This window comes from Chaetomium tenue (genome assembly GCF_020726465.1).
Source record: "Chaetomium tenue strain MPI-SDFR-AT-0079 chromosome Unknown F5144scaffold_4, whole genome shotgun sequence".
Classification (NCBI taxonomy): domain Eukaryota; kingdom Fungi; phylum Ascomycota; class Sordariomycetes; order Sordariales; family Chaetomiaceae; genus Chaetomium; species Chaetomium tenue.
Window position 1 is genome coordinate 4,621,587 of NW_027117332.1, and position 27,672 is coordinate 4,649,258.

At 56.1% G+C, this 27,672-nt stretch overlaps 11 protein-coding genes across 11 annotated transcripts; 5 read left to right on the plus strand and 6 right to left on the minus strand.

Moving 5' to 3' along the window:
* Positions 1-131: 131 nt before the first annotated feature.
* On the minus strand, positions 132-1,971 carry F5144DRAFT_575195 (acyl-CoA N-acyltransferase). The gene is made up of 2 exons (XM_066789062.1): positions 1,794-1,971; positions 132-1,727 (listed from the first exon to the last, which is right to left on the minus strand). Exons 1-2 carry the CDS (start codon positions 1,868-1,870, stop codon positions 314-316), a joined length of 1,491 nt encoding a protein of 496 aa, XP_066643913.1. The 5' UTR covers positions 1,871-1,971; the 3' UTR covers positions 132-313.
* A 480-nt stretch (positions 1,972-2,451) lies between these two features.
* Positions 2,452-3,380, plus strand: F5144DRAFT_575196 (uncharacterized protein). Its single transcript, XM_066789063.1, is given in 2 exon segments — positions 2,452-2,533; positions 2,550-3,380. The coding sequence occupies 2 exon segments, from the start codon at positions 2,530-2,532 to the stop codon at positions 3,281-3,283; spliced, it is 738 nt and encodes a 245-aa protein (XP_066643914.1). The 5' UTR covers positions 2,452-2,529; the 3' UTR covers positions 3,284-3,380.
* A 3,671-nt stretch (positions 3,381-7,051) lies between these two features.
* F5144DRAFT_603494 (uncharacterized protein) lies at positions 7,052-8,299 on the plus strand (the record flags this gene model as incomplete). The annotated part of the gene is made up of 3 exons (XM_066791284.1): positions 7,052-7,185; positions 7,252-7,469; positions 7,530-8,299. The coding sequence occupies 3 exons, from the start codon at positions 7,052-7,054 to the stop codon at positions 8,297-8,299; spliced, it is 1,122 nt and encodes a 373-aa protein (XP_066643915.1).
* Positions 8,300-8,450: 151 nt separating this feature from the next.
* Positions 8,451-10,522, minus strand: F5144DRAFT_575202 (uncharacterized protein). The gene has a single exon (XM_066789064.1). The coding sequence runs from the start codon at positions 10,444-10,446 to the stop codon at positions 8,593-8,595; it is 1,854 nt and encodes a 617-aa protein (XP_066643916.1). The 5' UTR covers positions 10,447-10,522; the 3' UTR covers positions 8,451-8,592.
* A 33-nt stretch (positions 10,523-10,555) lies between these two features.
* On the minus strand, positions 10,556-11,678 carry F5144DRAFT_621471 (uncharacterized protein). Its single transcript, XM_066792064.1, has 2 exons — positions 11,127-11,678; positions 10,556-11,016 (listed from the first exon to the last, which is right to left on the minus strand). The coding sequence occupies exons 1-2, from the start codon at positions 11,331-11,333 to the stop codon at positions 10,909-10,911; spliced, it is 315 nt and encodes a 104-aa protein (XP_066643917.1). The 5' UTR covers positions 11,334-11,678; the 3' UTR covers positions 10,556-10,908.
* A 1,356-nt stretch (positions 11,679-13,034) lies between these two features.
* Positions 13,035-15,545, plus strand: F5144DRAFT_621472 (ribonuclease H-like domain-containing protein; the record flags this gene model as incomplete). Its single annotated transcript, XM_066792065.1, has 2 exons — positions 13,035-14,118; positions 15,485-15,545. Exons 1-2 carry the CDS (start codon positions 13,220-13,222, stop codon positions 15,543-15,545), a joined length of 960 nt encoding a protein of 319 aa, XP_066643918.1. The 5' UTR covers positions 13,035-13,219.
* A 948-nt stretch (positions 15,546-16,493) lies between these two features.
* F5144DRAFT_490697 (ribonuclease H2 non-catalytic subunit-domain-containing protein) lies at positions 16,494-17,065 on the plus strand (the record flags this gene model as incomplete). The annotated part of the gene is made up of 3 exons (XM_066785813.1): positions 16,494-16,638; positions 16,703-16,965; positions 17,027-17,065. 3 exons carry the CDS (start codon positions 16,494-16,496, stop codon positions 17,063-17,065), a joined length of 447 nt encoding a protein of 148 aa, XP_066643919.1.
* A 317-nt stretch (positions 17,066-17,382) lies between these two features.
* F5144DRAFT_630579 (pyridoxal phosphate-dependent transferase) lies at positions 17,383-19,386 on the minus strand (the record flags this gene model as incomplete). Its single annotated transcript, XM_066792424.1, has 2 exons — positions 18,490-19,386; positions 17,383-18,408 (listed from the first exon to the last, which is right to left on the minus strand). The coding sequence occupies exons 1-2, from the start codon at positions 19,210-19,212 to the stop codon at positions 17,383-17,385; spliced, it is 1,749 nt and encodes a 582-aa protein (XP_066643920.1). The 5' UTR covers positions 19,213-19,386.
* A 952-nt stretch (positions 19,387-20,338) lies between these two features.
* F5144DRAFT_490529 (uncharacterized protein) lies at positions 20,339-24,209 on the minus strand (the record flags this gene model as incomplete). Its single annotated transcript, XM_066785800.1, has 3 exons — positions 20,339-23,511; positions 23,572-24,058; positions 24,147-24,209. 3 exons carry the CDS (start codon positions 24,207-24,209, stop codon positions 20,339-20,341), a joined length of 3,723 nt encoding a protein of 1,240 aa, XP_066643921.1.
* Positions 24,210-25,045: 836 nt separating this feature from the next.
* F5144DRAFT_575217 (mitochondrial F1-F0 ATP synthase subunit F of fungi-domain-containing protein) lies at positions 25,046-26,230 on the minus strand. The gene is made up of 5 exons (XM_066789065.1): positions 26,032-26,230; positions 25,960-25,974; positions 25,626-25,776; positions 25,504-25,569; positions 25,046-25,447 (listed from the first exon to the last, which is right to left on the minus strand). Exons 1-5 carry the CDS (start codon positions 26,077-26,079, stop codon positions 25,422-25,424), a joined length of 306 nt encoding a protein of 101 aa, XP_066643922.1. The 5' UTR covers positions 26,080-26,230; the 3' UTR covers positions 25,046-25,421.
* A 30-nt stretch (positions 26,231-26,260) lies between these two features.
* F5144DRAFT_262851 (ETC complex I subunit conserved region-domain-containing protein) lies at positions 26,261-27,547 on the plus strand. Its single transcript, XM_066783553.1, has 3 exons — positions 26,261-26,692; positions 26,788-26,895; positions 27,036-27,547. The coding sequence occupies exons 1-3, from the start codon at positions 26,484-26,486 to the stop codon at positions 27,343-27,345; spliced, it is 627 nt and encodes a 208-aa protein (XP_066643923.1). The 5' UTR covers positions 26,261-26,483; the 3' UTR covers positions 27,346-27,547.
* The last annotated feature ends 125 nt before the right edge of the window (positions 27,548-27,672 follow it).

The window sequence follows — 27,672 nt, forward strand, 5'->3', positions numbered from 1 at the left end:
GTAACAAACAGATTGGGTTGGGTCAAATCCAGGGAGGGAAGGGTGCAGTGGATTGGCCCACTGTAAATAAAACGCGAGAAAACGCGGGACATTGACTGACGCGCTGGGAAAACGCGAAAAGGTGGGCCGAGTTTAATGGATCCGTTATATGAATTATGATGCCTAAGGACAAACACATGGAAAATACAGTAATGCATTTAATGGGTATATGCATTTTACGCACCGAAATGCCTCCTACCAAAACTCCCAAATGATCACAAGCCGACCAGACCAGTTGCATTTCCAGCTCCCATACGGTTCACTTACAAACAAACTACCATCCCCAGGTTCTACTAGCAGCGGTAAACACCGGCGGTTTCCACTGAATCCTCTCAGGATCGATAACGCGCTTCTGCTTCGCCTTGGACTTCTCCCGCTGCTGTACCAGCTTCTCGGGTATCACAATCTTGTGCTCTCCCTTGTGGTACACCTGCATCTTGAGCGCCTGCAGGGTGTGCTCGACGTCCTGCGTCGTCATGGCGAGCCGCGTAGCGATGGTCTCAATCGTGCACTTCTCCTGCCCCTCGCTGTACACTAGCAGCAGGTCGAGGATGTTCTCGGACCAGTACTGCCGGTAACTCAGCAAACCCAGATCAGAGAGCGGCTTCTCGGGCGACCCGAGCTTGCCCTCAATCTTAGAGAGCTCGTATGAGAACTGGATCAGCAACCGGCCGTAGCCCTTCCGCTGATACTGAGGCAGCGTCAGGATGCAGGCAACATTATATGCATCGGCGCTCTCCTTCTCCTTAGAAAAGTACCCGATGAGGTGTGACCCCTTCTCATCCCTCGTTGTCATGACGTAGAAGAGGAACGGGTCTACATCGTAGTAGAGCGTCTTGTGATCGAGGAACATCTTGGAAAGCAGGCATAGGTTCCGGCACCATGTCCGCTGCCGCCTGCCGTCGATCTCATAAAAGGACACAAAATCATCACGGTAAATTTCGTTTCCCGGCGGGTGCTGCAACGTGCACTTCTGGCGGTGGCGCGAAAACGACTTGAGGTCGCCGTAGTAGCTCAGACAGAACTCGCAGATGTAGATGGAGTCCTCGCGACCGAACACCTCCGGGTAGGGGGAGAAGTACCATGGGAAGAGGACATATCGCCCAAACTCCACTTGGGAGATGTTCCGGATGCGGGAAATCTCGGCTGGGTTCTGCGTCATGGAGCCCGAGGTCCGCAGCTTTTCGATTTCCTGCTCTCGGCTGAACGACTGGGTGTGCTCTTTCTTGGCGGCGCTGGCGGGCGTCTCGTCTTCGTCTAGTTCCATTTCGTCGGGGCCGACGCCGGGGGTTGCGCCGACCTCCAAGCTCGCGTTTGCCCTATCCTCCCCATCTGCCTTGTTTTGAGATTCGACAAACTCGGTCCAGGGGTGTGGTGTCTGACCTTCTGATGCGACCGACTGCTCCCGCTTGCCGACCTTCTTTTGTGTCTTTTTCGACGGCTGGGACTTCTTGGAAACTACCGTCGACTTTTTGTTCTTGGCGTCCTTCTGCTTGTCCTTCTCGGGGTTGGGCCACTCGACATCCTGTTCGAAGTCAATTCTCGAAACAGGGACCCATTCGTCTAAGCGCTTGTTGAAGTTGTCAAAGTTGCAGTAGAATTGCCTCCCGCTCTTGGTCTCTTTGATGCTGAGAATCTCGGCGCGACGTGGCTGGCCGTCTTTGGTGACGTGGGCGATGCATCCGACCCTGTGAAATGTTAGTTAGGGGGATGATGCGAGTCGCATGTGACAAGAACGAGTTCAAGATTCGTACTTGAGCGTATCGGGAGTCGCTTTGCCCTTTTGCCTTGGCCCATCCGAGCCGACCTCAGGTTCGCCGCTTGGACTCATGGTGAATGTTGATGATGGGGGCACAGCTCGTGATGGAATGATGCCTGGGTTCAAATGGTTGGCTTCTTTTCCTTGCGCTAAAGATGAGGCGGATCTTGCCCCTTGCACCTGGATTGTGTGGAGGCACGCTGAGTGTGGATGACGTAAGGAGGTATGTATGTACCTTACTAACCTGTGGCGCTGTGTTAATCTGTGGCTGTGCATGTGGCTGCACGAGGCTGAGACTCAAGGGGCTCCCTTCACCGAGTTGAATTAAAACCGTACGTTCAAAAAATAAGATCACACTTCTAAAATCACACCCAAATCCCCCCCAACTCGGGTTCATCACTCGATGATAATCCACCACCAACAATTTTATTAAATGTCAAAAAGAAATATTGAAATGTGCAGCCTTATGTTAAAATATTAGGCAAAGCAAGGTTCTTCATTTTAGCCCTTGTGGTGGGTAGCTGCATTGGGTTCAAGTTATCATCAAGGGCTTCCCATACAATTCCCCATACAAAACTGAAAAAAAAAAGGTAACTCTTTCTTTTGATCCTAGCTTTAGGTACCATTTGGCTCATCTACCCAATGTCTATCCCAACTTGACAACCCTTCCGCAACCAGATGACATCATGACCGAAACTCTCACAACCTGTAACCGGTAGCCCCAGGCCCCCATGTGGCCATGCGGCCATGCGGCCATGCGGCCATGCGGCCATGCCCAGATCCCGTCCATCATCCAGCGATTCCAGCGGCCTAAGGCCAATCCGGTGGGGGAGAAGGCATGAAGATGAACATGCAGTGTGCCGGCCAGTCACAGTATGTGTGATCGCAGACCTCGCAAACTCCCCAGAATGCGTTCTCAGGACCAGTCGGGAAAGGACTGTGCCAATTCCGGGTCCCACAATCGCCACAGTCCCAAGCTTCAGTTGGATACATGACCGTGTCAATCGACGAGGGGGAGCCACCCGGGCTAAACACCGGGCTGTTCCTCGATTGGTCGCTCTCGTCGCTGCTGTCGTCGATCTCATCGAGTGCTGCTTCAAGTTCCGACCGCCTTTGGTCCAAGTCCCTTTGGATTCTGTCGAGTGCGTCGTAAGCTTGCGAGAGCTGATTGTAATGGGCTTGGACGTAGGCGGGTCGTCCGGTCACATCCGTGGTGTAGATCCGCTGGAGGTTTTCGACAAGAAGGGTTTGCCGTCCGAGTTCCGCTTGAAGCGCCTCGACTTCGTCGTAAAGTCGGTTTCGTCTAACCGTCAGGCTGACCCTCGGCCTCTTGACCTTCCTCCTTCCCGGGCTCGAGGAGGATCCCCCCTTGCTCCTGTCCTCGGACCCGCTGTCTTCCCCACCGTCCCCATTCCCATTGCCGCGCCCTCCGCCGCTGACAAGCATGGCTGCCCGCTAGGGACAGTCGGATCGGGAAGGGAGTAACGGATATCAGGTGAGGACCGTGAGGTGTGATTTGCTAAGGCAAAGCTGGAGCCAGTGATGTTGAGGTTGGGGTACCGAAAGGGGACGTTGGCGAGAGAGTCAAGAATGATGTAGAGAGGCAGATGAACAACAATGAAGCCCGTGATGCTGAGGTCGGTGTGCCAAGAGAGAATGTTGGCGAGTTGGTGAAGAAGGATGGGCCCCAGGGCTATACTTTTTACCCAGGCACGCCATAATCCAGTCTTGCCAACGCAATCAAACAAATCCAACGCAAATTCAAGACAAAAAGGGAAACAAAAAGAGACTAAGATGGCCTTTGACTTGGAAAGTCAATGGATTCAGCGCGGTCAAGCCGGAAGAAGTGAAAGCGGTCAAGGGGTATGAGACAGCGGGGGCGCGGTATCAGCAGGTAAGGCATGTGTGTTTGAACGCCGTGTTATGTTTCCCGATAACATAACATAGGTACATGTAGTTTGGGGATTGTTGCGTCCTGCAAACTGCCTTCAACCACCACAATAGCCACATCCAGCCCTCCCCTGTGTAACCGCCGACTCCAGTCCTACAACGGGGAGATAGAGGGTTCGTTTGCAGGGGGCATTCACATTTTTGATCGATTCAGCAGCTTGCAAAGCCATTCAATTTGACATTTTGACTTTGTTTTAACGGAATTGATGGACCAGACAGCTGTAAGCTAGGTGGTACCTACCCGAGGTGCCTTAAAATGCCTTTGGATTAAGGTCAAAGGGATGTGCATGTAACTAACCATTGAGTCATTGACAAGGGCCTGCAATCTACCGTGTCTGAAGACAGACCTCAGTGGCGCGAAAGACCTGCTGGATTCACGCAGGTTTTAGCATGTCGGTGTTATTGTAAAGAGTCCCTTGGTGGATATCCATCCAGAGTCTTGTAGATAGGTCGTATGATGTTAGTAAGTGTGGGCACTGGGGCGGACCAGAGTCACTAGACTCCATGTCCTCAACTGTTCTGACTTGGTATAGGTATAGGTGCGAAGATACCATAGTACCTATGTCTCGATTGAGAATCGTTATGCACTTTCTAACATTTCGCAGCTGCGCCGGCAGCTATGCTACTACTTTTTGTTATCCAGGTGGGTTTGACCTTGCACAACTTTGGATCTTTGGTCACCCCTGATTCTTCTTATATGATGAATGGCCGCCTACACCAAATCCTTGAGGGGCACCTGGGCGGTGCCCCGGATTGGATTGGAGCCCCGGGCTCTTGGGGGTTTCAGAATCAGATGAGGCAATTGAAACCTCACCCTCTTGCCGGGCTGTGTCGTCCCCCGTGTGCCTGTTCGCATTTTAGTCAAATCTGCAACCCAGGGATTCGGGCGCTGCACGAACATACCTTGACTATTGACGGGCTTGCCCCTCGTAACGGAATTTGGATCAGAGTTAGGTTTTGGCGCTGTCGTCTGTCCGGCTTTGGCGTTGGTTAACTTGGCTTCGCTCTCGAGCATACCTCGATTATCGACAGGCTCGTCACTCGTGGCGCCGCTTGAATCAGAGGTAGGTGCTGGCCCTGTTGAGTCCGCTGTCTGTCCGATTGTGGCGTTAGCTAGTTTGGCTTTGTCCTCGACATAGAGCGCGTTGCGTCGGTCCCTAAGATCCCGGTACTCGAACCACAAGGTCCTGACCTGTGGACCCGAGTTATAAACCTGGAGCATTGCGGCGAGATGAGCCATGCGCTGGCTGATTTCTTTGACTTCTGGGTTTTTTGATGAGGGCATTGCGATGTATTCGGGAGTCGGGACTATTCTCATAGGCTTTTCGACCGCAGATGCCGATGGAGAATTGGTCTAGAATATTACAGATTTAGGTACCTTTAGGTAAGGTACCTAGGTAGGAAGGACTCGGGATTACATGCCTGGTAGGACTTACATTAATATACACAAAATGGCTCTTGTTGCCTGCTCAAAGAGCGTTTACAATACATCATGTGGGTTGTCCGTCCCATTTGCTCTCGTCGGGAAAACTGTTCAAGAGGCTGGTCGGTCCACGCCAGGGTTGAATATTGGTACGGAACACATATATTGTCGGGTATGTACGGGTTACAGAATGGCTTTCAACGTGAGTTGCCCCACTTGCTTCTCGAGGTGCTGACAGGTACAACGAATGTACGTACTTCTCAGCCCTGATACATAGGCCTAGGTGGGGTAAGTACATCTCTAATTGTCCCTGCTCAACTGTTCCGTCACCCGTTGGTCATGGCGGTAGACCTTTAAATAAACAGGACAGGGAGGTGGATGAATGGGAACCAGGTAGCCACGAATACAGGTGAAGATTCACGTTCGTGGATCCTGCAACAATAACAACTTCTTGTTGCATCGTTGTTGTTCAAAAGGGCAGTATCTTGTACCCAAGGCTCCCAGCTCCAGCCTCTTTTGAACAGACGCAGAACACCAGTGAAAGCAAGGTGCCAGCAAAGCGAGAGTACCTAGGTACCTACCTAAAAACTGAGCAAAACCGATCCAGCCAGCCCCTCATCTCACCCCATGATTGGTCTGACGGGCCCACTCTTGCTGCCAAAAAGATAAAAATGGGCGATCTTTCATTTACCCCTCCCCCACTACATCTTCAGCCTCACGAATCCCCCCCAATCCGTTGTTGGTTCCCAAGACGATCACCAATAACCTTCGCGTCGACGACAGGGCCTTTTGTTAGAAACAAAAAACCCCGGCTCCGGAACCAAGCTGCTGTTTTGGACCGTCGTTACGAATGAAGAAAGCAAAAGCATCCATGTTGGGGCGTGACCGGAAAGCGTCAATGCGGGCATCGGGCAGTGTCTCGTCGAGTCATCATCCATCCCCTCAGCCTCGACCGACATCCGGGAAGCATCCATCGGCCTTGGATCGAGATACTCGTAACTAAAGAGAAGGCACCAACCGGACAGGGTTTCACCAGGTTTCGCACCCTACAGCAACAGACTTGCCATCCGCCGGGCGACGGTGACCTGCATGCATCATGTAGATGAAAATGGATCCCTGTCAAAATATGCGAAGGCTGCCTCGAGTGTCTCAATCCGTGGGGACGGGTCCGGCGGATTGGGAGACGGAGCGCCCTTCCAATGATGTGCGAGCCAAGTCGACGTCCGCAAAATGCGGCCGCAAAATGGGTCGCTGGGAGCCACCATCGGTATCTGCAACCCCCATCGACAGTCCCCATCGCCCCTTTTGCGGTGAGTGACGGCTGGACTGGGGTGTTGGCACTGCTGTTCACCGTAGAACGAGGGCGGCTTCTTCGGCCACAGACGGCGGGGCAGGCTCCCATCCATGATTCGGACCCGCCTTGCGGTCCCGTTTCCTCTGCGTTGGCGGCCTTTCGCATTCACCACGTACCCTGATTGGGCATTTCGTGACATGTTCTGTCCCCTTCTTTTCGAGGCTCTCACGAGTTCCCATGTCTGTGGCGTTTACGCAGTAGATTTGTGACACTGACCTTTACAACTGCTGGCATGGCCTGGGCGGCTGGTTGCCATCGTGTCAGTCATGTCAACAGCGGCGTAAGTGCCCAGACGCCGAAGCACCCATGTGCCTCGCCGGTTTCCAACCTAGGATTGTGAAGATGCAAAAGCACCGCATCGCCGCGCTCGCCGCCTTGCATTCCTCCTTAGACTTAAATATCTGCAGTTCGCCTGCTTCGTTTGCTCTTCTCAAGCCTTCGCTCATGTCTCTACTCCAACATCGCGGGCCCGTCGCGCCTCCCCCTTCGGCCAGCAAAAAGCGTGTTCTTGGATCGTCTGGCTGCCATGTCCACCACAGCAGAGAGTCTCCCTGACTTCACCCCCTATCGAAGCATCATCGAGGACCTGTACTGGAAGCAGAGAAAAACATTACCGGAAGTCATCAAGATTATGAAGGATGACTATGGTTTCGAGGCAAAGTACAACCCCCCCTTCTTGTTTCTCGGTGATAGAGGAAGGACACTAACCTCTTGGAGACACAAAAGATACAAGAATCACCTCCTCAAGTGGGGCAAGAAGAAGAACGTCAGCGAGGAGGAGTCATTTGCGATGCTCGAGATTAGGCGGAGACGCCGTGTAGAGGAGAACAAGGATACCGAGTTCACCCGGTTCGACAGGGACATTGACAACAAGAATCTCGATCGCTTTGCAAAACGGCACAACTGTAATATGGGCAGTAGCAACCCCTTGCCCCAAATACGGGGTACTGTCCATCGCCTTTTTGTTGTCACTCTGACAACCTCACTGACACAAGGCTCGACAGTGGCAACTCCCCCGAACATCAGGTACAGAACCCCCGACATTCACACACCGACCAACCCTCCCCCGTCGGCGAACCCACCCTACTCTACATCAACGGCGAGCGAGGAGCAGCAGACACCCGCCGAAGAATATCTCGGGTCGTATAGAGCCAACACCCCACAAAGCGGCGAGATGTTCTCAAGTTGGCAATATGACGATGCCTTTGCGGGGTCCCAACCATCAAACCACACGGGCGTGCCTATGCAACCCACCATGAACCCCTTCCCCAGACATCCAATCCCGCACGCGGCTCCGAGTTTCCAACAGAACGATACGGGGTCTACGTTCCCTCCCTCGCCATACCAAGATCACACCCAGCTTCCTCCCCATGCATCCAACATCCCCGCGGCCGGTGTGTCTCCCTGGGGATACAACCCACAGCCGCCGCAGCCCGCCTCCCAGCTGCCAATCTTTGCAATGTATCCCAGTTTCCCGGCCTTCCCCAGCAACTACCGACAAGGCATAGACCCGGAAACCATTGCCGCAGCCCCTTTCTATGGTGAAAGCCAACCCCTGGGAACCATGAGAGTCCCGGAAAATATGCCGCTCCACGACACTGCGGTCGGTAACGATGCCCATCTCGCCGGCGCCATGTTACATGATAGTGTCGACCCCAGCTCCGCCATGCCCTTTACCCACACGGACGGCCACACGTTGCGTGTCGAGGATGACGAGTTGGACGAGTTGGATAGTATGATTGCTTGGCCCAACAAAAGGGCAAGGCGCATGTAGTCTAGCTGATGCGGTACGCCATGGGGAGGTTAGGCATGAATGGCTCCCACACTGGTGGGTGTTGGATGGATGCAGGTCATGTGGTTGATAGAGACATGAAATTTAGAGACGCGTTCCAGCAGTATTTTACATACGAGGGTGAACTCAAGTAGTGAGGTAAGGAGGATATTAGTCTTCCATTGCTAACTTAATAACCCCAACCTCCTGAACTTGGACACCCCAAAATAGAACATGAGGTAGGCACCTACCCCTTACCGTAGGCAGAGGTGGACATATCGTCAAGATGCCAAAATCTAGTAATACGAATACTCCCAAGAGCTCCGTTCCGGTTCCTTCTTATTGTTTGCGTAAAGGCCTTCGTACCGGTCACCCATCACGTAACGCTCGGCAGGTTCCTTGATTTCTCGGTTCCTATCTTCCATCCAGTCCTTTTTGTAGTCGTGGACCCGTAATTCCTCGGTACAGAGCCAGGGGTAGATGAAGTTGGCATAAAACCGGGCAAGGCCATTTTGACCCAAGTGCGTTAGGGGGGGTAAGAGGGCCATGTGGGCTTTCATAATTGTGTCCCCTTCGGAGACGGTTATTGTTGCGGTGTACGCGTCCGGGGTGACTTCGTTTGCTCTTGCCCCGACCAGTCGTAGAGTAAGCCCGGGCAGATTGACCTTATCTTGAAGCCAGTCGACCGTTGCCCACCAGTCGTCCATCGCAGGGTGGCCGGCTTGAGGCCAACCGGAAGGGGGGTATGGAGGAAAGACTACCTCGAGAAAGCGAAGGTAGGCCAGGCAGTGGGTAGGGATGACTTCTCGTAGAAATTGGGATACAGCAAGGCGTTTGTTGGGGTAGTCGCGTCTAGGAATACGTTGTTCCTCCCTAGTTTGGCCGCCAATACATGGCATCTCCCAAGGCGGGCAGGCCCGGTAATCATGAATGATGAAGCGGTTTCCCGAGAAGAAGACGAACTGGGCATCCTGATACAAGGTGCGACAAATAAGGAACAGGGCAGGCCCCGGGGGAGCCCAGCACTTGCACTTGAACGAAAAGCTAGAGTGGCGACGGCGACAAAAACAACCGATGAATGGGCCAGGGCCTTCGTTGTACCAGCAATGGAAAAACTGGCCACGATACAGGTAGTCGGGCGAGCTCAAGGATTCGATGGAAGATGTAACATATCCGTGATCCTGTCTACTCCATGTGACCTGCCTGCTCGGGACGATGAGGTCGGTATACTCGAGAATACGAAGGCGCAGTTCGCGAGGGAGAGTTGTCAGAGTAGACAGTAGCGATGGCTTTGAAGAGGGAAGAGCGATACCGCAGGCGCGCAGGACGCCATCTTGAGCTACCTGCTGGAGTTGAGGGTTCGGGGTCTTAGAAAGCCGGATATGGCAGTCTCTCAAGGGTGGTAGGAGGCGGAGCGGCGCAGTGATGGCCATAGCAATCTCGAGTGCCCGGTTATGGCGAGGGTCAATATCGCAAACGAGGGCGAGCTCAAGACGCCCACTGGGAATAGAGGATGATAGACGGGCCACGGCCGAGTGCCACTTGCTTTGTAGAGCTTGAGCTACCGCTAAGCTATCTTCATCGCCGCCCTCTATAGAGTTGTCACCTTCGGAGGACGGAGTGAGCAGCGGGAGGTCGTGTCGGTGTAGGTGGCTGGCGTCGGTTTTGCAATAGTAGGCGCCATCCCATGGCCCTTCTTTGCGACCTTGGAGGCAGCAATTGGGGTAGATGCCGTACTCGAACAAGTGGTGACAGGAGGCCTGGTTGAGGATGATGGTCAGGCTCGTCAGCGACGCCAGCGACGATGTGGTGAGAGCGAGGAGAGGGCCGAGGGGTTCAGGGTGCGTATGATCATAGTGGAGAATGAAGCGGTGAGCCGAATACAAGAGAGTAGCCGTCTCGGCGTAGATGGCGCGGCAAGAAAGGAGCAAGCCATAGAAGCAACTAGGGTGCGGCGCCGTCCCCGAAGCCTTGTGGCCATGACGCAAGTCGTATCTGTATGATGGATGCGGGTCATCCCATCCTACCAGCCCAAGATAGCGGTAAATGCGGTGTCGGATGTGCGGAGTGAGGCGTAAAAGCGGCGAGTCGGACCCTGTGTGGGGGTAACTTTCCAGTTGGTTGACTTGGTTCGGGCAATAACTTTCCATTTTGGGCAAGCCAGGAATTGATTTTGTCTAATATTCAAATAGAACTTCTGTTTCTAAAAAAAAAAATGAGAAAAATGTGGGAATGCCAATCTGGTGGGCAAAAAGGCGACTCGTGTCTCCCAATCAAACCGAAATTCCATTGCATCGCACTGGTTGAATGATTGGTAGGTTCTTAGGGCAAGGAAAACATGTGCGGTTTATACATGGAGCAAGACATTTAAACCATCGTCCAGCTCGTTACACCATTTACCACAACCTCCAAAGTATAACGGGACCTGAGATTTCAGCAGGACTAAATCAGGCCGGTATATATTTCACAGTTGACAGCTAGCCCCTGTTTCTCACAATTTGCTCACAAGTCCTAACCCTCCTCCCCGCCTTATCCAACGTGTAGCGGCCATATCCAGCAGTCCTACTGCCTCTTAACACCTAGAACGGGCTCCTATATTTCCCAAGCTCTCTTTAATTGTCCGGGATGGGATCGCAGCCCGAAGAGACGGTACAGATGTGTCCGAGCGTGCAACAGCCGACGAAGTTGACGGCAGCGGCAAAGTTCATTTCCGTGCAGGCCTGTGTGCAAAAAATGAGAGTTAGACCGAGCTTGGTTCTTGGATTCGTACATAACCGGTAACACCCGCCCAAGATGAGCAGATGGGGGGTTGGTTAAGGGGTAAACATACGACGCCTTCGTTCACGGGAGTGCCGCCGGTGCAGCACCTGGTCGTGTCGGGGCTGGGGCCTTCTCCCTCTCCAGATGTCTGGCAGACGCACGAGTACGAGCAGCCCTGGCGGGTGGAGAGGAGGCCAAGGTTGGCCGCGGCGTTGGGGCTGGGGGCCGCCGTGGCGAGGGTGGTAATGATGAGGAAGATGGCTGTGGTGGTCTTCATGTTGGTTGATTTTAAGTTGCTGGTGTTGAGTCTTGTGTTGCTTTCTGGTCTTGGTGCTTTTCGATTGTGTGGTGCTGAAAATCAAAGGTGCCGGAAGGGGAAGCGAGGACCTGTATTTATACACGAAATAGGCCCTTCCATACCCGAGTTTCCCATCATGGACGGGTCTTGGGTCCTAAACAGACATGTAGGCTCAACAGGAGCTCACTATCTTCGGTTTCTGGATAGGATCTGGCTCCTCCTTTGCAGAATGGGAAATTTGGTATGAACATCAGTCTCGGCATGAAGAGACAAGTTTGGTTCTCGAGTGAAAAAAGGGGATGCTCGAGTGTGCCGTCGTACAGGGTTCTTGAAATTTATAAATGACAACATCTCAAGGCTGAATCGCAACAATTTCAGTCGAGTTTGGAGGGATCGTCGCCTGAGCATAGCCCCCTTAAACACAAGTATTGCGTTTAACAAACGTAATTATATTAACTACCCAAAAATCAACCATGGAAGAGAAGGCTCAGGAGGGTTCAAGGGATTCCTACCCATCTTCTCATTATTGTCGATCTCCGTTGCCGGTCTGGTCCTTACCTGCCTCTAGGCAACTTGAGTTCTTTCAATTCCGGCCCCAAGTAACATAGCCCGATATCGCCACTGCTGTGGATTGCGCCCCCCGACACACTCTGCTCTTCCTGTGGTTTTTGAGGATTGAAAAGTGCAGAAACCCATTAATCCTTCCATGATCCGGCCCGGGGCTTTTTGGAACTTTCCCCTCCCCATCAAGGCTCTGGGCCATTGCACGTGGCCCCCACAGCATCCTTTAGACGGGATGAACCATATGGATAATGGATGCGATGCATCTACCAAGATCCAAGAACCTGATTCGCCTACTAAAGCTAGGATCAAAAAAAAGAGTCACACTTTTTTTCCAGCTTTGTATGGGGAATTGTATGGGAAGCCCTTGATGATAACTTGAACCCAATGCAGCTACCCACCACAAGTGCTAAAATGAAAAACACTGTTTTGCCTGGTACTTTAACATAAGACTATACCTTTTAATATTTCTTTTGATATTTTAAAAATTGTTGGTGGTGGATTATCATCGAGTGATGAACCCGAGTTGCGCGGGATTTGGGTGTGATTTTAGAAGTGTGACCTTATTTTTTGACCCTGACTGTACCTCTCCTTTTCCCGGGGCTTATTACAGTGCCGGACTGAGGCGGTGTCTGCACGAGAGGCAGCACTGCCTCGAAGCTTCCATGTCTACCCGCAGGTAGTATTTACATTGTGCACCTGAGGTATGCTGCGGATGAAGGAGCGCATGGTGCATCTCAAATGATCTCATAATTCTCATGTGATTCATCATTCATGCTTTTGTTTTCTCTTGTATAGGTAGGGTGACTTTGACTACTTACGCACTTACGTACCTACCTGCTTGTAGATTCCAGGGCTGCAACGTGGTTCCAAGAGTGTTGTCGAGTTGATGATCGATGTAGCGAGCACAATAATTCCGAATCCAAAGTCCGTAGGCTTAATTAAATGCTTCAATATGTACCTAGGCACCTTATCTCCCCGCGAGATTTGTTGTGGCTCTTGTCGCAAAAACGATATCGCAATTGCGGGACAGCAATTGCACCTTGTTTAAGATGTATTGTCATAGCTCTGCAGTCGACACGCACACAGCGGCGCGCGTGGGCAAGTGGTGGGGCGAGAGTTTGGTGGGGCCAACAGGCCTGGGCACGTCTAAGCCGAATACGGTTAGACGGCAAACCCCGGTTCGTCTCGTCGCCAATCTCATTTCTCGATTTTCAAGACCAACAGCAACACCTCCCAACACTCACCCCACCACTCACGAATTATACTGAAGCTTCCTCGAGTCACTGGAAGTTAAGCTGACCATGTCCGGGCTCTCATCTAACTGGAAAAAGCTGCAATCCAAGATCAAAGCCGAGTCGGCCCCACGGCCTGCACCACCAAAAAGGAAGGCCGACGACGACGTTGATGATCAGCCCAGCGCTGCTGAGGCAGGACCGAGGAAAAAGCAGAAAAAACAAGAGCAGCATCAGAAGCAGAAACCAGCCCAGCCATCAAAACGGCCCTCGAAAACCTTTTCTCAGAAATCCCACAAACCCCCCATGGGCAACACCCAGTCCTCCAAGATCGACCCTATCCCCCCTAAACACGGCGTCGCCCCCTCCCTCGCCGTCTGGGCAGCCGACAACGGCATCTCGCCAGAGTCCATAGCCGAAGCCTACGGCCTCGGTATCCAGGCCAACTCCCTCCTCTCCACAGACAACCCGGGCCGCCCCAACGAGGGCCTGGCCGCCGGTGTCGAGGTAGGCAAGTATGTGGGGATCGACTGCGAGATGGTCGGCGTCGGGGAGGGCGGGCACGGCGACTCGCTGGCGAGGGTCAGCGTGGTCGATTTCCACGGCAAGCAGGTCTACGATTCCTTCGTGAAGCCGCGGGAGCGCGTCGTCGACTGGCGGACCCACGTCAGCGGCGTCGCGCCGAAGCACATGGCGAAGGCGAGGACTTTCGACGAGGTGCAGGCGCAGATCGCAGACCTGCTAAAGGGGCGGATTGTGGTGGGCCACGACGTCAAGCACGATCTAAGGGTGCTGGAGCTGGACCACCCTTGGAAGATGATCCGGGACACGGCCAAGTTCTCGGGCTTCAAGAAGTACGCCAATGGGCCGAAGCCGGCGCTGCGGGTGCTGGCGCAAGAGTTGCTGGGAGTTGAGATCCAGACGGGGCAGCACTCGAGCATAGAGGATGCGCGCGTGACGATGCTGCTGTTTAGGAAACACAAGCCTGCCTTTGACGTGGAGCACGCCAACCGGTATCCAGACGAGCAACGGCCAAAGCCAAAGGCCGGCAAGGGGAAAAAGACAAAAAAGCGCTGACAGGCTCACAGCCCAGAGGAAGCCAGGCCACAAGACGAGGAAATTAATATGACACAAACCCGATGAGATTCCAACATTCCGGTGATGTCCGTGCCGCCAACCCCTACAGAGGAATGCCCTCCATCAGCTCCATGGTGCCCCCCCCCCTCGCAACAGTGATGATGACATCCCCAAGCGTCTTGGTCGGGAAGCCGGCTTCGCAGTACGAGAAGTAATACTGGCTTGTCAGCATTGCCGCCACGATTCGGGTCGAGATTCGCTTACCTCCCACTTCCCCCGGAACACCTCGACGTCCTCCTCTCCCATGTTGGGTGGTGTCGCATCAGAGCCGGGCGGACCTTGTCCTCGAAGTTCGCCAGGAACCGCTCCCTCCAGAGACGTAGTGTCTTGGCGTAGTGGCCGCCGATGTTCTCGACCTTCTCCACCACAAGCGTGCCCTTGGACTCGGCGGTGATGTGGTTGAGCAGCTGGGTGACGGACGGGATGTACCCGCCGGGAAAGATGTAGCGGTTGATGAAGCTGCGATGCTCGTTAGTTCTTCTGCTTGTTCTGGCGGCCGTGGGCAACTTACTCTTGCCGCCCCTCGTACGCCGCCTGCCGCCCCTCGGGCATGGTGGTGCACTGGAACACGGCGATGCCCCCGTCTTTCTTGAGCAGCCGGTCGACGGTGCGGAAGTAGGTCGCCAGGAAGTCCTTCCCCACCGCCTCGATCATCTCGACCGACACAATCTTGTCGTATCGTCCGTCGTCCTGACCCTGACCCCCACCCCCACCCGCATCCTCACCGCCCCAAAACCCCCTAAACGAACCCGGACCCAGCACCTCCCGATAATCCAGCAACCCCACCCTCACCCTCCCCCGCAACCCCGCCCTACTAACCCTCTCCTCCGCCCACACCTGCCGCGCCCGAGGTAGGACTCGGCAAAGCCCATGTCGGCGTGGAGGAGGAGACGGGTGTAGAAGAGCGGGGAGTTGACGGTGAGGGTGATGATGCGATGGGGTTGGTGAGGGAGGCAGGGCCGTGGTTGGTTGTTGACTTTGGCGTCAAGGTCGAGCTCGCCATCGCCGTCTACGTCGAGGTCGTCGTTGCTGTCTTCTCGCAGCTGGCCAAAGACGTGGCATTCCCCAAAGGGCTCGTCGACGAGGATCAGGGTGCCGACTTCGATGGAGGATAGGAGAGACAGTATGGAGGATCTGGCGATGGTGATGGCTTTACCGGAGATGAGACGCCGCAGGTAGGCTGTGCTGTCATAAAAGCGCCGTAAGAGGAAGCCAATTATGCCGGCAGGGGAGAAGAAGGGCGCCATCGGAGCAGTAGTCGCCGTCAGGCAGTAGATGGTAGCAGCTAGCCAAATGTATCTCTTATCCAGGGGTGAGATGGTGGGTGAGTGGTTGGTATGGAGGACGAAGTGTATTTGACTTACCTATACCAGCGCCATCAAAGAAGTAGGAGGAGACGGATTTACTAAGGCCGGCCACTGCAACAAGTGAAGAATCACGGCCTGCGGGTGGTCTTTTGGATGACATTGTGGCTAGCTACAAGCCGGGTTTGTCTGGTGGTCTAAGGATGCCATTGAGCCATGTGGTGCTTAGTGGCTCACCTCAATGCTTCAATTCCAAGTCTGGTTACGGTTCTATGTCCTGTTTTTGTTGCACACGTGAAAGGGATATTCAGGGGGTCTGGGCTGGCTATGTGTTCTAGAGGTAGCAGTGGCGTGGGGAACCAAGCAGATGCCTCTTTCATCTTTGCAACTTGCAAGGCACATTACGACCGAGAGTCTCGCTTCTTTGGATCCTATGTTAGCAAGTTAAAGGGGGCGATCTTGAGACCCCTGGGTTTTAACCAATGGCCTCATCTTTGGACTTCTTGAGAGCGCACTGCACATGCATCCATAACTGACACAGCGTAGGGAAGACGGGTCATGGAATAGAGACAATTTCACCGAAATGGAGAACATAGACTAGTTGTTGAGCTATTTGATCCTTTAAGTTTTGGGTATTTGTAGCGTCTTGGTTGTGGCAATGTTGGATAGGGTAGAGGCCGTAGTGTTGATGAAAGTTGATGAAGGGAGCCAGGATCCGAGCAACTGCCTGTTGGTGCGCCAGGGGTGTGCCAGGGGTGCCCCACTCTCGGCACTCAAGCTTACAGGGGTCCTGCAAGTGGTTGTCGCGTCGACCGCGTTCCACTTAAACTCGCTCCATCAACGCGTCTCGTCTGCAGGAACACAACCCAGAGCAGTCAAAAAGAGCAACCCAAACCTTAAAAATGAGACCACCAATGCTCGCCCTGAAATCGGACAAGCCGTCCGAAGAAACCCCAAAAGCGACACCGCATCTCCTCCCCTGCCGCGTCCACCACGACGGCCCCGTTGAGCCTGCGAAGTCTTTTTGGAACCCCAAAACCGCCGACGGTAAGAATCCACAACTGAAAGTCTAGCTCTACAGCCCGGGGACGCTGCTGACCTCCCACTTTAGATGGGACCAAAACATCCTACTTCCGCGGCCGCAAGCTGCAGGGCAAGGCCGTGAAGCTGCCCGAGGGGTACCGCGGCGCCGTGGCAGCCACCGTGGAACGGGTGGAGGACCTCGTTATCGACATCGAGGTCGACATGCCCGAGGGGAGTCTGCAGGTCCAGGCTGAATTCGACGAGATGATTGTTTGGGGGCAAGAGACCGCTGTGGACGCCTCGGATCCGTACTTGAGGGGTGCCGAGGAGTGGCTAGCCCTTGCCGAGAAGGTCGGTTACTAGGTCGCTAGTCGTCGTGGTCGACTTATTGCTGACATGCGTCCCTGCATAGATCCACGCGTACCCTGAACAGGAGGCCAAGGGGAAATGAGGTGGTACGGATGTGATAATCGCTGCGTTGAGAGCATGCTTCTTGCTTTAAGGGACGAGATGCCCAGCCCAGCGCTTCACTGCTCATCATGGATGGTCTATACCCCAGAAGGAAAACATGCGACAGCCGTTTCCAGCCCGGCGCCGCGGGTGGTTTGGAAGGCGGGCCTCCCAGGAGGGCCAAGGGGCCGGGAGTAAAAGACGGCCTATGAGGCTGCAGCTCCGACTACATATGGTTGAGGTGGCCGACGTGTGCCTTGGGCACTACATTGTGGGTGGGCTGTGCCTACGGATGTTTAATGATATGAACCGTATCCGTTACTTGAACTCCCCCGTGTCCACGCTCCCAGCTCCGTCCCCAACAACCCCGGATTCTCCCTCCAACACCCTCCTAACCACCCTCCCCAACCGCTCCACCCCCTCCACAATATCCTCCTCATCCGCCCACGAAAAGCTCAACCTCAAATTCCGCGGAAACTTCACCGCGGCCTCGTCCCCCGCCACCTCAAAGATGCGCCCCGGCGCAACCACCAACTCCTCCTCGACCCTCGCCCACTCCGCCACCACCTCAGCATCCACCCCCTCCGGCAGCGTCAACCACACAAAATACCCCCCATACACCTCCCCTCTCTCACCCTCACCACCACCACCCTCCTCCAAACCCACACCCACCCCACCAACCCCATTCCCCCCCCAAACACCCACCCCCAACCCCACCAACACCCTCCGCACCTCCCCCACCATCAACGCATGCCTCCTCCTCAACGCAGGCCTCACCACCCCCTCCACATGCGCCTCCAACCCCTCCCCTTCCCCCCTTTCACTCAAAAACCGCCACACCACCGCCGCCGCAAACTGGCTCGCCGCGCCACCGCTGCGATTCGTGCCCGTCGCCGCAAACCCCGCCGCAAACCCCGCGCTGCCGTGCAGCCAGCCGGTGCGCACGCCGGGGCCGACGAGCTTGGAGAAGGAGGCGTTGGAGATGGCGTGGCCGAAGATGGGGGGTGAGTTGGGGTTGGTGGGGGAGTCTGGGTGGTGGTGGTGGTGGTGGGGTTCGTGGGGGGAGGGGGGCAGGGCGGCGTCGATTTGGGAGAGGAGCGGGAGGGGGGGGATGAAGGGGGATGGGGTGGTTAGGGGGGTGGGGGTGGGGGCGACGGGCCATTGGAGGAGGTCGTAGACGTCGTCGCTTATGATGAGGGCGTCGTGTAAGCGGGCGAGGTGCACGAGTTGCTGCCGGCGGGCGAGCGGCATGGTTTTGCCCGAGGGGTTGGCGCAGGTGGCGACGAGGTAGATGACGTGGCGGTAGAGCTTGCGGTCGGGGTAGGGGTGTTTGGAGGGGTGATTCTGGGGGAGTTAGTGTAAGTAGGCAGCTTGACGGGAAAACTGGACATGTAGAGAGAGAGGGAGCGAAAAAAGAGCACCAACCTCCCACGGCTCAGCCTCACACTCCTTCAACTTCCTCTCCAGCACACCCACATCCACGCCCGCCTCATCCTCCGGCACGGCGCGCAGCCTCCCACGGAACCCCGAGTCTTCAAAGATAGGGCACGCCATGAAGTAGCACGGCGCCACCACCCACACAGCGCGCGTGTAGCCCGGGTCGGTAAACCCTTGCAACACAGTCGCCAGCGCTTGGCTGGCCCCGCCCGTGATGGTGATCTCATCTGCCGTGATGTTACCACCCCGCGCAGCAGTTTCACTCCCACCACCACTCCCACCACTCCCACCACTGCCACCCTTACCCTCAGCACCACAACTCCCACCCCCACCACCCTCACCTCCACTACCCTCATTCCGACCCCAAGCCCCCCCCCACGAATAAACCCCCCCCAACCACCTCGCCACCTCCTCCCTCAACGGCTGAAACCCCGGATCAATCCCATACTGCAGCACCGGCACAGCCAGTTCCGGATCAGACAGCACGGCGGAGGCGGCTGCTTGCAGGCCCGCGGCGGGAAGCAGAGCGGGGGCGGGCCAGCCGCGGAGGAGGTTAATTAACTTCTTTTTTGGGGGGGTGTTGTTCTTTTGGGGGTCTTCGTCTTCTGGTTGGGATGGGGGGTTGGCGGCGGTGTTGGTTTCGGTGTTGGTGTTGGTGGGGTTACCGGTACTGTTACCAGTGCTGGCCGTGGGCGCGAGTGTGTTCGTCATGTTTGCAGATGGAGGAGGTGATATGTGAGGTGTGAGTTTGTATGTTTAAGGGAGGGAGTTGGGGTAAGGTAAAAGGCGAGAGATACCGAGGCGGAGTGAGGTGATTGAATGGGCGGAGACCTGCGGGGCAACTACGAATTTCATGAGCGAGGTATCCTCAGTACCAGATAGTTGATGTTTGGTTAACTCAACTTGTCAGACACCATTATTTCCCTCACTGCTTGTCCGACCCGTTGACGGCAGAGAGGGGTTAAATAACGCCACACATTATTTGTACCTTCGCCATTCACTTTCACACGCCACAGCCAGAGATTGATCATGATAGTTTCTGTCAAGAGACTGTAGAGCCGCTAAACTGTGAACTGCAGCTACACCACCCTATTCGTATCGCACCCGACTGTATATAGCGCCACGCTCGTGGCACCCCAGGTAAACCGACCCATCCGTCATTCATACGTCCACGCTCAATATGAGAAGTATCCTTGCTTCTCCGGTCTATCGCAGAGGCCAGACACACAAGACGTCGCAGCGTGTCTTGTCCAGTTGATCAGTCGCTGGCTAGAGCTCATTGACAGGCCGCCAAAGGTAAAAAGCACGAGCAACCAAGGGTCCCGCCGCCGTCCCACCTCATGGTCCGTTTCTATGCCCCATCCACCCCCTTACCACCGTTAATTCGGACCCCGTTTCGGGTCCCTCCGCCTGGATTCGTTGCCAGACTGCCATGCCCATGCGAGGCCACGAGCTCGTTGCTCGTCTTCCATGTCCCGCATGCGCCAAATATACTCGGGCGAGACGAAACAGACCAGAGAGGTGCTTCTTAGCGACCAAAGAAGCGGCCGCTGCTGTTGATACAGCCATGCCGCAAGGAAAAGAAAGTAGAGGAAAATCGAAAATTTACACTGCTGCTGGCTTTGTGCAGCGGTATCGAAATATAAGGTAAATCGATGGCTATGGTTGTTGTGTGTTGATTCGGAGAATTGCGCACCGTACAGGCCGAAGTGATGCCATGCACAAGCGCTGCCACGTAAGTATGCCGGTCAAGTGTGCCAAGTATCAAGAGGATCAAGACAAACCCTCCGACACCCCCCTCCCAACCCCAGGACGGAAGGCAAGCAACCGGACTGCATTACGTTTGGATCTGGGTCGACGGATTGCGCGACCAGTTCTCCCGCCCGCGATAGCTCCCACCACGGTGACTTCTGCCATGTGACGGGTTGGATCCGGAACCCGCAGTGTCGCGTTGCTCGGCCGAATACGAGGAAGACGAGTCGCGGCCCTTCCCCTGCCTATGCTGCGCTGACGAGCTATGCCGCCCGCCGCGCGATCCCCCTCGGCGTGGATTGCTGCGTGCCCGTCCGAACGGGACCGTGATATTCCTGCTCTCGCTACCAGGGATACAGACACGCCACACATTGCCGGCTCCTGACACGTCAACGGGGAAGTTAATAGCGTCCGCGCTGAGCACCACGGGCCAGAGCTTCTTGCTAAGAGGCTTGGGCGCCGGGCTGGGCTGCCACGCCATCTCCGGCACTGTTTTCGGAAATCGGATGGGGGGCAACGAGCCCATCTCCTGCTCCTCGAAGCATTCCTCGGCCATCACTTTAGTAGTGGTCGAATCTTCCGTCTCCGCGGTTGGTCCTAGTGGCCCGGGATGTGAAGGCTCCTGCGGTTGATGTGGAACCCGGACATCGACTCCCGCAGCCCTGGACGGATGCACCTTGCGTCCGCCCAACAGGTTGTCGATCTTGGCCTGCCAAGCGTTGTCCGTCTTCGGAGCAGGCCCCCGCGGTGCATTGTCCGGCTCCTTGTATGCCGGTTGCGATGCCCACGCAAAGCTGGGCCCTTGCGGTTTCGATGGGCCGGTAGGCGCCCGGCTTACCTCGGGCGTTTCCTTCGCTGCCGAGGGGGGGAGCCGAACAACAGGGTACGGTCGCGGCAAGGAAACATGCGGATGGGTGGCGTCGCCGTCAAAAGCGGGATGGCCAACCATATCCGGAGGTGGTGGCGAAGGCGATTCCTGCCGCAGCGCTTCTGCGCTCAGCTCCAACCGAATATCGCGGGTTTCTTGGCGGACATCGCGAGAGGGGAAGAAGCGCGAACCCCTGCCCTGGGCCGCGGCCGTCTTCGCCCCGATCATAGGTGCCGACGCTATATCGCGAGCGGGCACGCTGGCCTGAGGAAGTTGGTTGTACTCCGATGGTGTGCCGCTCGACACCGATGCCGCTTGCTGCGCGGCTGTGGCTTTGCCCTCCGGAGTGGAAGCCCACGGGTTTTCTTGCCCGATCTGGACGGTCTGCTTTCCGGTGCCCTCGGCGCGCACTCCGGAATCGTCGAGCTTCGTCGGACGCCAAGTGTCTTTGATAGCGGGCTGGACATCCGCCAACGAACGGCCTTCTGCCTGCAACCTACGGTCCCGCTCATCGTACTGGGCGTTGAGCATCTCGGAGAACTTGTCGTCGTTGGCGCGAACCGCAGCAGCCCACGGGTTGTCCTTCATCTCCCGCTCGGCCGCGCCCCGAGGCGCTTGTGGTTGCCTGGGGGGGGCGATCGGCGGTTGCCATGCGGCGGCAGGAGCTACGTTCGCCTGCGATGGGGCGGCAGCGCGGGAGCTGCTCGGCGGTGCAATGGGCCCGGGTCCTGAGGGGAGCGGTGCCGCCCCAATGTCAGCCGCGAAAGTGCCATTGCCGAGGCTCCGGTTGTTGGGGGCGGCCCAGACGTTCTTCGTCGAAGGCTGCGGTCCCCAAACAGCCGGTTGTCGGTCGGTTTGCCTCGCCGCCCAAGGTTGGGTATGGCTGCTGCCATGTGTTTGCGGACGTGACTCGACGCTCTCGGCCGGCGAAATAGTCTGCGGTGGCGGCCCAGCAGGTGGGAGGATTTGTTGTTTGGGCTGGGGGATGACCACTCGGGGAGCCTCATCCTCACCCTCGTGCGACTCGGCGGCCGCGGGGTTCTCGGCGCTGCTCGGCTCACGAGGTTGGATTTGAGTGGGTGTTACAGCTTGTTCTTTCGCTGCCGCCTTCTTGGCCTTGTTCGATTCGGGGGCGGGTCCCAACGCTTCCAACTTCAGACGAATCCGCTCCTTGCGTGCGGCCTCTTCTCGCGCCTCTTCCTCTTGGCGGCGCCTCATGGCGAGCTCTCGGCGTTCCCGCATCAATCGTTTCTGCAGCTCATAATCATCTTCCGTAACAGGGACTGCAGGCGCGGGCACTGGTGACGGCTGAACTGAGGGCGGCAGGACACGGCCCTCGGCAGCCGTTTCGCTCGGATGGGGCGTCGCATGGGTCACGCTGGGGGAAGCCTTGGGCTGCCACGCCTGGCCGGGGTGCGGTCCGCCTTGGGTACTGGACGGCGGGAAATTCCTCGGCGAAGCAGGGCCATCGCTTCCTCCGGCCGCGGATGCGCGACGTGCATTGATTAGGTCGGGCGGAGGGAGAGAGTACTCGAGGCCTTTGGGCCGTTGCCAGCTCCCGCTTCCGCCACTAGCATTGGAAGACCCGCGTCTCCGCCCATATGGGCCTTGCTGCTCGTTCCTGGCCGCCTGGAAGGCCCCCGGATGATCCATGTGCCCATATTGTTCGGGGTGTCCTGGCCGTTGCATGACCGCCGGCTGTCGCCCGTATTGGGGCTCCTGGCGCATCGGGCCGCGGCGGTCCAGAACTGGCTCGTAACGGCCGGATTGCGAATTAAAAAGCTCCCTGTTCGGAGGTGGGGCGCCATCCCGCCAAGGTGCTCTGCTAAAGTCGTCTGCCGCAATCTCCTTGGGGGGCAGTTGACCATGCGGCGGGTGCATCTGGGTTGGCTGAGGTTTTGGTGCTGCTTGGGCTGGCGCATCCGCGGCGATCGGGGAAACTTTGTCGATCTTCGGGAGGGGTGCCCATGGCGACTTGGCGGGCGCGGGTGGCGCTGGGGGCTTCGCAACCAGAGTCGGTTTTTCAGGCGCGCCCTTCAATACCAGACCCTTCCCAGAACCCAGCACGCCGGGCTTAACGGCTGGTGATGTACTAGGGGCTGGTGATTTCGCCTTTTCCACCACCACGGGCGCGTTCTCTTTCACAACCGGGCGGACGACGATAGGTTCTGGCGCGGCGGGGGCCGGAGGTTCTTCGGGAGGTGCGATCGCGATCTTAGTTCCGTCCTGCCACGTGATGGTATCGGGGTCCCAGTCCTCGTCGTCATCATCTATATCGGCCCAGTTGGACTGCCCTTTGGCGGCATCGGGATGGAGCCGTGTCGCCATGTGGATTCCATACTTTTTCAGCTCCTCGTCGGTATATTTCTTCGGTTCCGGTGGAGGGACAGCTGCGCTGCGAGTTAGTAGCTATCAAGGTTAGGGGGTCTCCCAGGCAATTGTTTGCTCACGTCGATTTTTGTTCCACACAACACTCGCGTCCGGAGCTACCTTGCCGCCGTTTGATCCGGACCCCTTAGTTATTAAGCCGCTGCCGGTCTTTGCAACTAACCTCGGTCGGCTGATAGTCGCGGTTCCAGGGACGGGGGATGCGACGCTCGGGGTCACAGGCGCCTTCTCCGCAACCTTGGGTTGGGCACCCGGGGCGGGGGCCTTGGATGTGAGGAAGGTTTTGTTGACGTTGATCGCCTTGAAAGCCGCGGGTTTCTTCACGGATGAGGAGACGCGGCCGTGACCTTTTGCGCCGTCCTTTCCCTTTGAAGCATCGGATTTCGTGGCTTCGGTGTCAGATCCTCCACTAATGCTAACTTCTGTCGAGTTTACCAAGTCGTCAACGATGTCGGAAATGTGCTTGTTTTCGAACTCGTCCGTGGCATCACCGTTTACGTGCGGTGGGTTGAGTTCAACATTCTGCGAATCGTTGGCGATCTTGATCGTCTGGGGCGCGGCGCGGAGCAGCTGCGGTTAGCGACAACGGACAAAACAGTATGGCCAAATTGGCGACGGAGGGCAGGGCAGGGCTTACGGGCTCGGCGGAAGAAGTCAGAGTAGCTTCATCGGATCGTTGCTTGGGTGACTCAGTTGCCATCCTACGGTTGTCAGGTCGCTGGCGATCAAACGTGGAGGAATTCGCTGATTGCGCGTTCGGGTAATCGCGGGGTCTCGAGGAATTAATGGTGTTGGTATCTGGTGCAGAAACAACAATATCCGATTAGCAAACCCTGGTAGATCGAGGGAGAGAAGCGCAGAGCGTGAAGGAAAGCCAGGCCACAACAGCTGCTTGCAAATGCTGCTTCTGGCCAGAATGGCGATGGCTGGCTGGCGCAGACTTGGCTTGGCTGTGCAACCTCTTGAAATGTGGGGACCTTACGTCTTTCTCCCTAATTTCTGTAGTGCAGACCGAGGGAATGGGAATCCCTTTAAATCGAGGGTCGGTCGAGTATTGCGGGAAGGTTAAAGGAAGGGAAGGGACCGGGGCGTGGGAGGGAATCGGAGGGGAAAGGGTTGTGGGAGTGATGGTTCCGCTGAGAGAGGCGATGCGGCTGGTTGATTCTCTTTTCGCCGACTGACTGACGGGCTTGGAAAGCGAATGGCACTTGGCGAAGGGTTCAGAGCTGGCAGGTGAGCCGTTTTAGGATTAGTGGCTTAAATGGCCCACTCACAGGTCTCGCAGTTGGAGATCGGCTTGGGACTGACAAGTGCAAACAGGGAGGGAAGCAGCCTCGAGGCACCTACAGGCCGGTAACATGTGGACTGTGCGTGACACAGGGACCACCGAGTCGGTTTCAAGTTTTCGTCTGGTCAAGCTGGTTCATACAATCCGAACAAGGGAATCAGTGATTCGGATGAGGGTTGGGGTTGACCAATTGAATATCACCAAGATGCATGGGCAGGTGATGGTATAGGCATACAATACTAGTAAAATAGCTATAGTCATGTCCGATCGCATTGTTCACCAGGTACCTTACAGAGCACAACTATTGGCGTTTCTTGTTCAGATCGAGGCTCACTTTAATCCCCCACACACCCACTGAAATGCACTGTGAAAAAACATAGCGGGGTTCCATGTAGAGCACTGATACGTCCCCAGAACATAACAGTAACCACTAATCACTTGCTGCTCCAATCACAACACTCGAGTCATAGGAAGTTGCCACTAGGTACCTTCGCCCTTACAGCAACACCTCGGAGGGAAGAAAAAGATTCTGTTGCAGTGCGTGTTAGGCACCCCATCTATTGGGAAACAGTTTATGTACACGCCCGAGTCATCGCCAAGGCAAAACACTCTCTAGCCTACAACTTAGTGGGCGTTGTTCTTGTGGTGGCCTAAAAAATCCGTTAGACACCCACACAACATCTACGAGGTTCAATGGCAAACTTACGGAGATGGAAGTAGTAGTTCTGAGCATAGCCAACAACCAGCAGGAACATAATGGCGTGGATGATAGCTGGAGTCAGGTTAGTGGATGGTTCACAAATTTACCACCGGAGTTTGGTCACATACGCTTCGCCGACGCGTTCTTGCCGAAGTGCTTGGCCTGGTATTTGCCGAGAATGCCGGTGGCCTTGACAGCGGGAGCGGCGCCGCGGGGGAGCTTCTCGTAGAAGTTGACAACGCGCTGCATGCGGACAGCGTCGGGGGCCGCACCAATGGCCTGTATCATCGGTCAGCCGGGTTTCCCTCCCAAGCAAAGTCCATCCAGCCCCAATTCCCTATCCCAAACAACGACCTGGCTTGTCCTCCTCGCCCTTCACATGAAAAAGCTGTCGTCGTTGTTGCGGGGTCCGGCGGGCTCGGTGAAAACTTGGAGGGCGCAAATCGATCGGAAAGCACATACCTTGGGGGAAGCGACCTGAAATTAACGGTTAGCAACCATATCTAGCCCTTCGTCGACCTCGTAGTGGCATACCTTGGGCGGGATGAGCGTGGAAAGCGCCCGGCGTGTGACGAAGCTCATGTTGGCGAAATGCGTGGCGCGCGCTCGCAAACTAGTCGAGAATTCGATAAAGAGGGCGAAGGCCAAAGCAGACAAGTCCCCAGCTGCTCGTTGCGCTGGTCGGCTCAATTGGGGCGGGTGGTCGTTCGAGTAGGTTGAGCTGTTAAAGACGGGTCCTGATTGAGCGGGAAAACCGCAGCGTCCCTCGTCGGCAAGATGTTGTTGCGCGCGGTTGTTCCCGACGAACCAATCACGCCGTGCAGAGTGGGGAACCAACCCGCAATTGGAGCATTGGCCGTCACAACTGAACCTCGATTGAATCGCCTCACCAAGGTCCAGCTTTGGAAGCTTTCGGAGCTCGAAACCCCCAATTCCAACCAATCCCAACCCGCCCTTTCGGATACCTCGAGATAGGGTCGTCGACAATGGCCTCATTACGAACGACTGCCTCGGCAGCGCGCCTACTGCGCAGTGCATCGCACGCCCGCACCGCCGTCCTCCCCGCCGCGCGCCGCTACGAGAGCTCGACCACAGTCCCGGCCAAGACGGAGCAGGAAAAGAAGGAGACGTCGCCGATGGCCACGCTGCCGCGGAATGCGCCCGACTACAACGTGCCCATTGATATGGCCACTTCGTACGAACCCCCCGCCAACACACCCTCAACCACCACACACCACCACCACCACCAAAATCTAGTCCATGATATCTAACTTCTGTTCCCGTATGCAGCACCTACACCCCCGTTCCGAAGCACGTACAGGACGGCACGGAGGAGGGCATTATCCCGGCAGGGCTCCTCTCCAACGCGCCCATGGAACTCCAGGCCAGGACAGTCCGGTACGTCTCACCACCCCCCATCCCACTACCCATCCCACCAACTCCCATGCCACTCCCCATACCCCCCCTCCCTATCCCACCACCATCCCTCCCTCCCAACCTGTAAACTAACCCACCCCCCCTCTCTCCCCCCCACACAGCATCTACAAACCCACCAAACCGGCCACACAATCCGGCACCCAGATCGGCACCCGCTGGCGCATGGACTGGGACGTGCTGGGCAAGGGCCACCGGTGGGAGAACCCGCTGATGGGGTGGCAGTCGTCGGGCGACTTCATGCAGGGCACGCACATCCACTTCAAGAGCAAGGAGGACGCCATCGCCTTCGCCGAGAAGCAGGGGTACGAGTACTTTGTGCAGGAGCCCAACGCCCGCAAGTTCGCGCCCAAGGCCTACGCCAACAACTTTCTGTACTCGCCCGGCAAGCTCAAGCACATCCGGACCAAGTAGAAGAGGGAGGGGGCTGCTGGACGGGATGGGGCTTTTGGTGTATGTACATAGGCATGATGTTGTGGAGTTGCGATTCAGTCAATAGAATGCAAGGGACGGGATGATTCAATTTGTGAATGGTTGATTTGTGCAAGACGTATGTGTCTTGCTTGGGGGTAGCGCAGTACACCCCGGGGTCATGACGAGCACAAACAGAAGACCTATTCCTCTGAACCCCATCGTGAATGAACACGGGGGTGATAACGCCATGATGATGCACCCGGTATACCCATACCCATCCCAAGGCAGTGACCATGTCCCGGGTCCCACTCCCGGTGCCGTGCCCTA

What these genes read in the sequence shown, in the direction of transcription:
- F5144DRAFT_575195 (XM_066789062.1), bottom strand. Translation starts at nt 1,870, where the DNA reads ATGAGTCCAAGCGGCGAACCTGAGGTCGGCTCGGATGGGCCAAGGCAA. An exon ending in GCGACTCCCGATACGCTCAA is followed by an intron (nt 1,728 to 1,793) that starts GTACGAATCTTG and finishes AACATTTCACAG; the next exon opens with GGTCGGATGCATCGCCCACG.
- F5144DRAFT_575202 (XM_066789064.1), bottom strand. Translation starts at nt 10,446, where the DNA reads ATGGAAAGTTATTGCCCGAACCAAGTCAACCAACTGGAAAGTTACCCC.
- F5144DRAFT_621471 (XM_066792064.1), bottom strand. Translation starts at nt 11,333, where the DNA reads ATGAAGACCACCACAGCCATCTTCCTCATCATTACCACCCTCGCCACG. An exon ending in CTCCCGTGAACGAAGGCGTC is followed by an intron (nt 11,017 to 11,126) that starts GTATGTTTACCC and finishes TTTTGCACACAG; the next exon opens with GCCTGCACGGAAATGAACTT.
- F5144DRAFT_575217 (XM_066789065.1), bottom strand. Translation starts at nt 26,079, where the DNA reads ATGAGCTTCGTCACACGCCGGGCGCTTTCCACGCTCATCCCGCCCAAG. An exon ending in CAAGAACGCGTCGGCGAAGC is followed by an intron (nt 25,570 to 25,625) that starts GTATGTGACCAA and finishes ACCTGACTCCAG; the next exon opens with CTATCATCCACGCCATTATG. An exon ending in GAACTACTACTTCCATCTCC is followed by an intron (nt 25,448 to 25,503) that starts GTAAGTTTGCCA and finishes CGGATTTTTTAG; the next exon opens with GCCACCACAAGAACAACGCC.
- F5144DRAFT_262851 (XM_066783553.1), top strand. Translation starts at nt 26,484, where the DNA reads ATGGCCTCATTACGAACGACTGCCTCGGCAGCGCGCCTACTGCGCAGT. An exon ending in CCCATTGATATGGCCACTTC is followed by an intron (nt 26,693 to 26,787) that starts GTACGAACCCCC and finishes TCCCGTATGCAG; the next exon opens with CACCTACACCCCCGTTCCGA. An exon ending in CTCCAGGCCAGGACAGTCCG is followed by an intron (nt 26,896 to 27,035) that starts GTACGTCTCACC and finishes CCCCCCACACAG; the next exon opens with CATCTACAAACCCACCAAAC.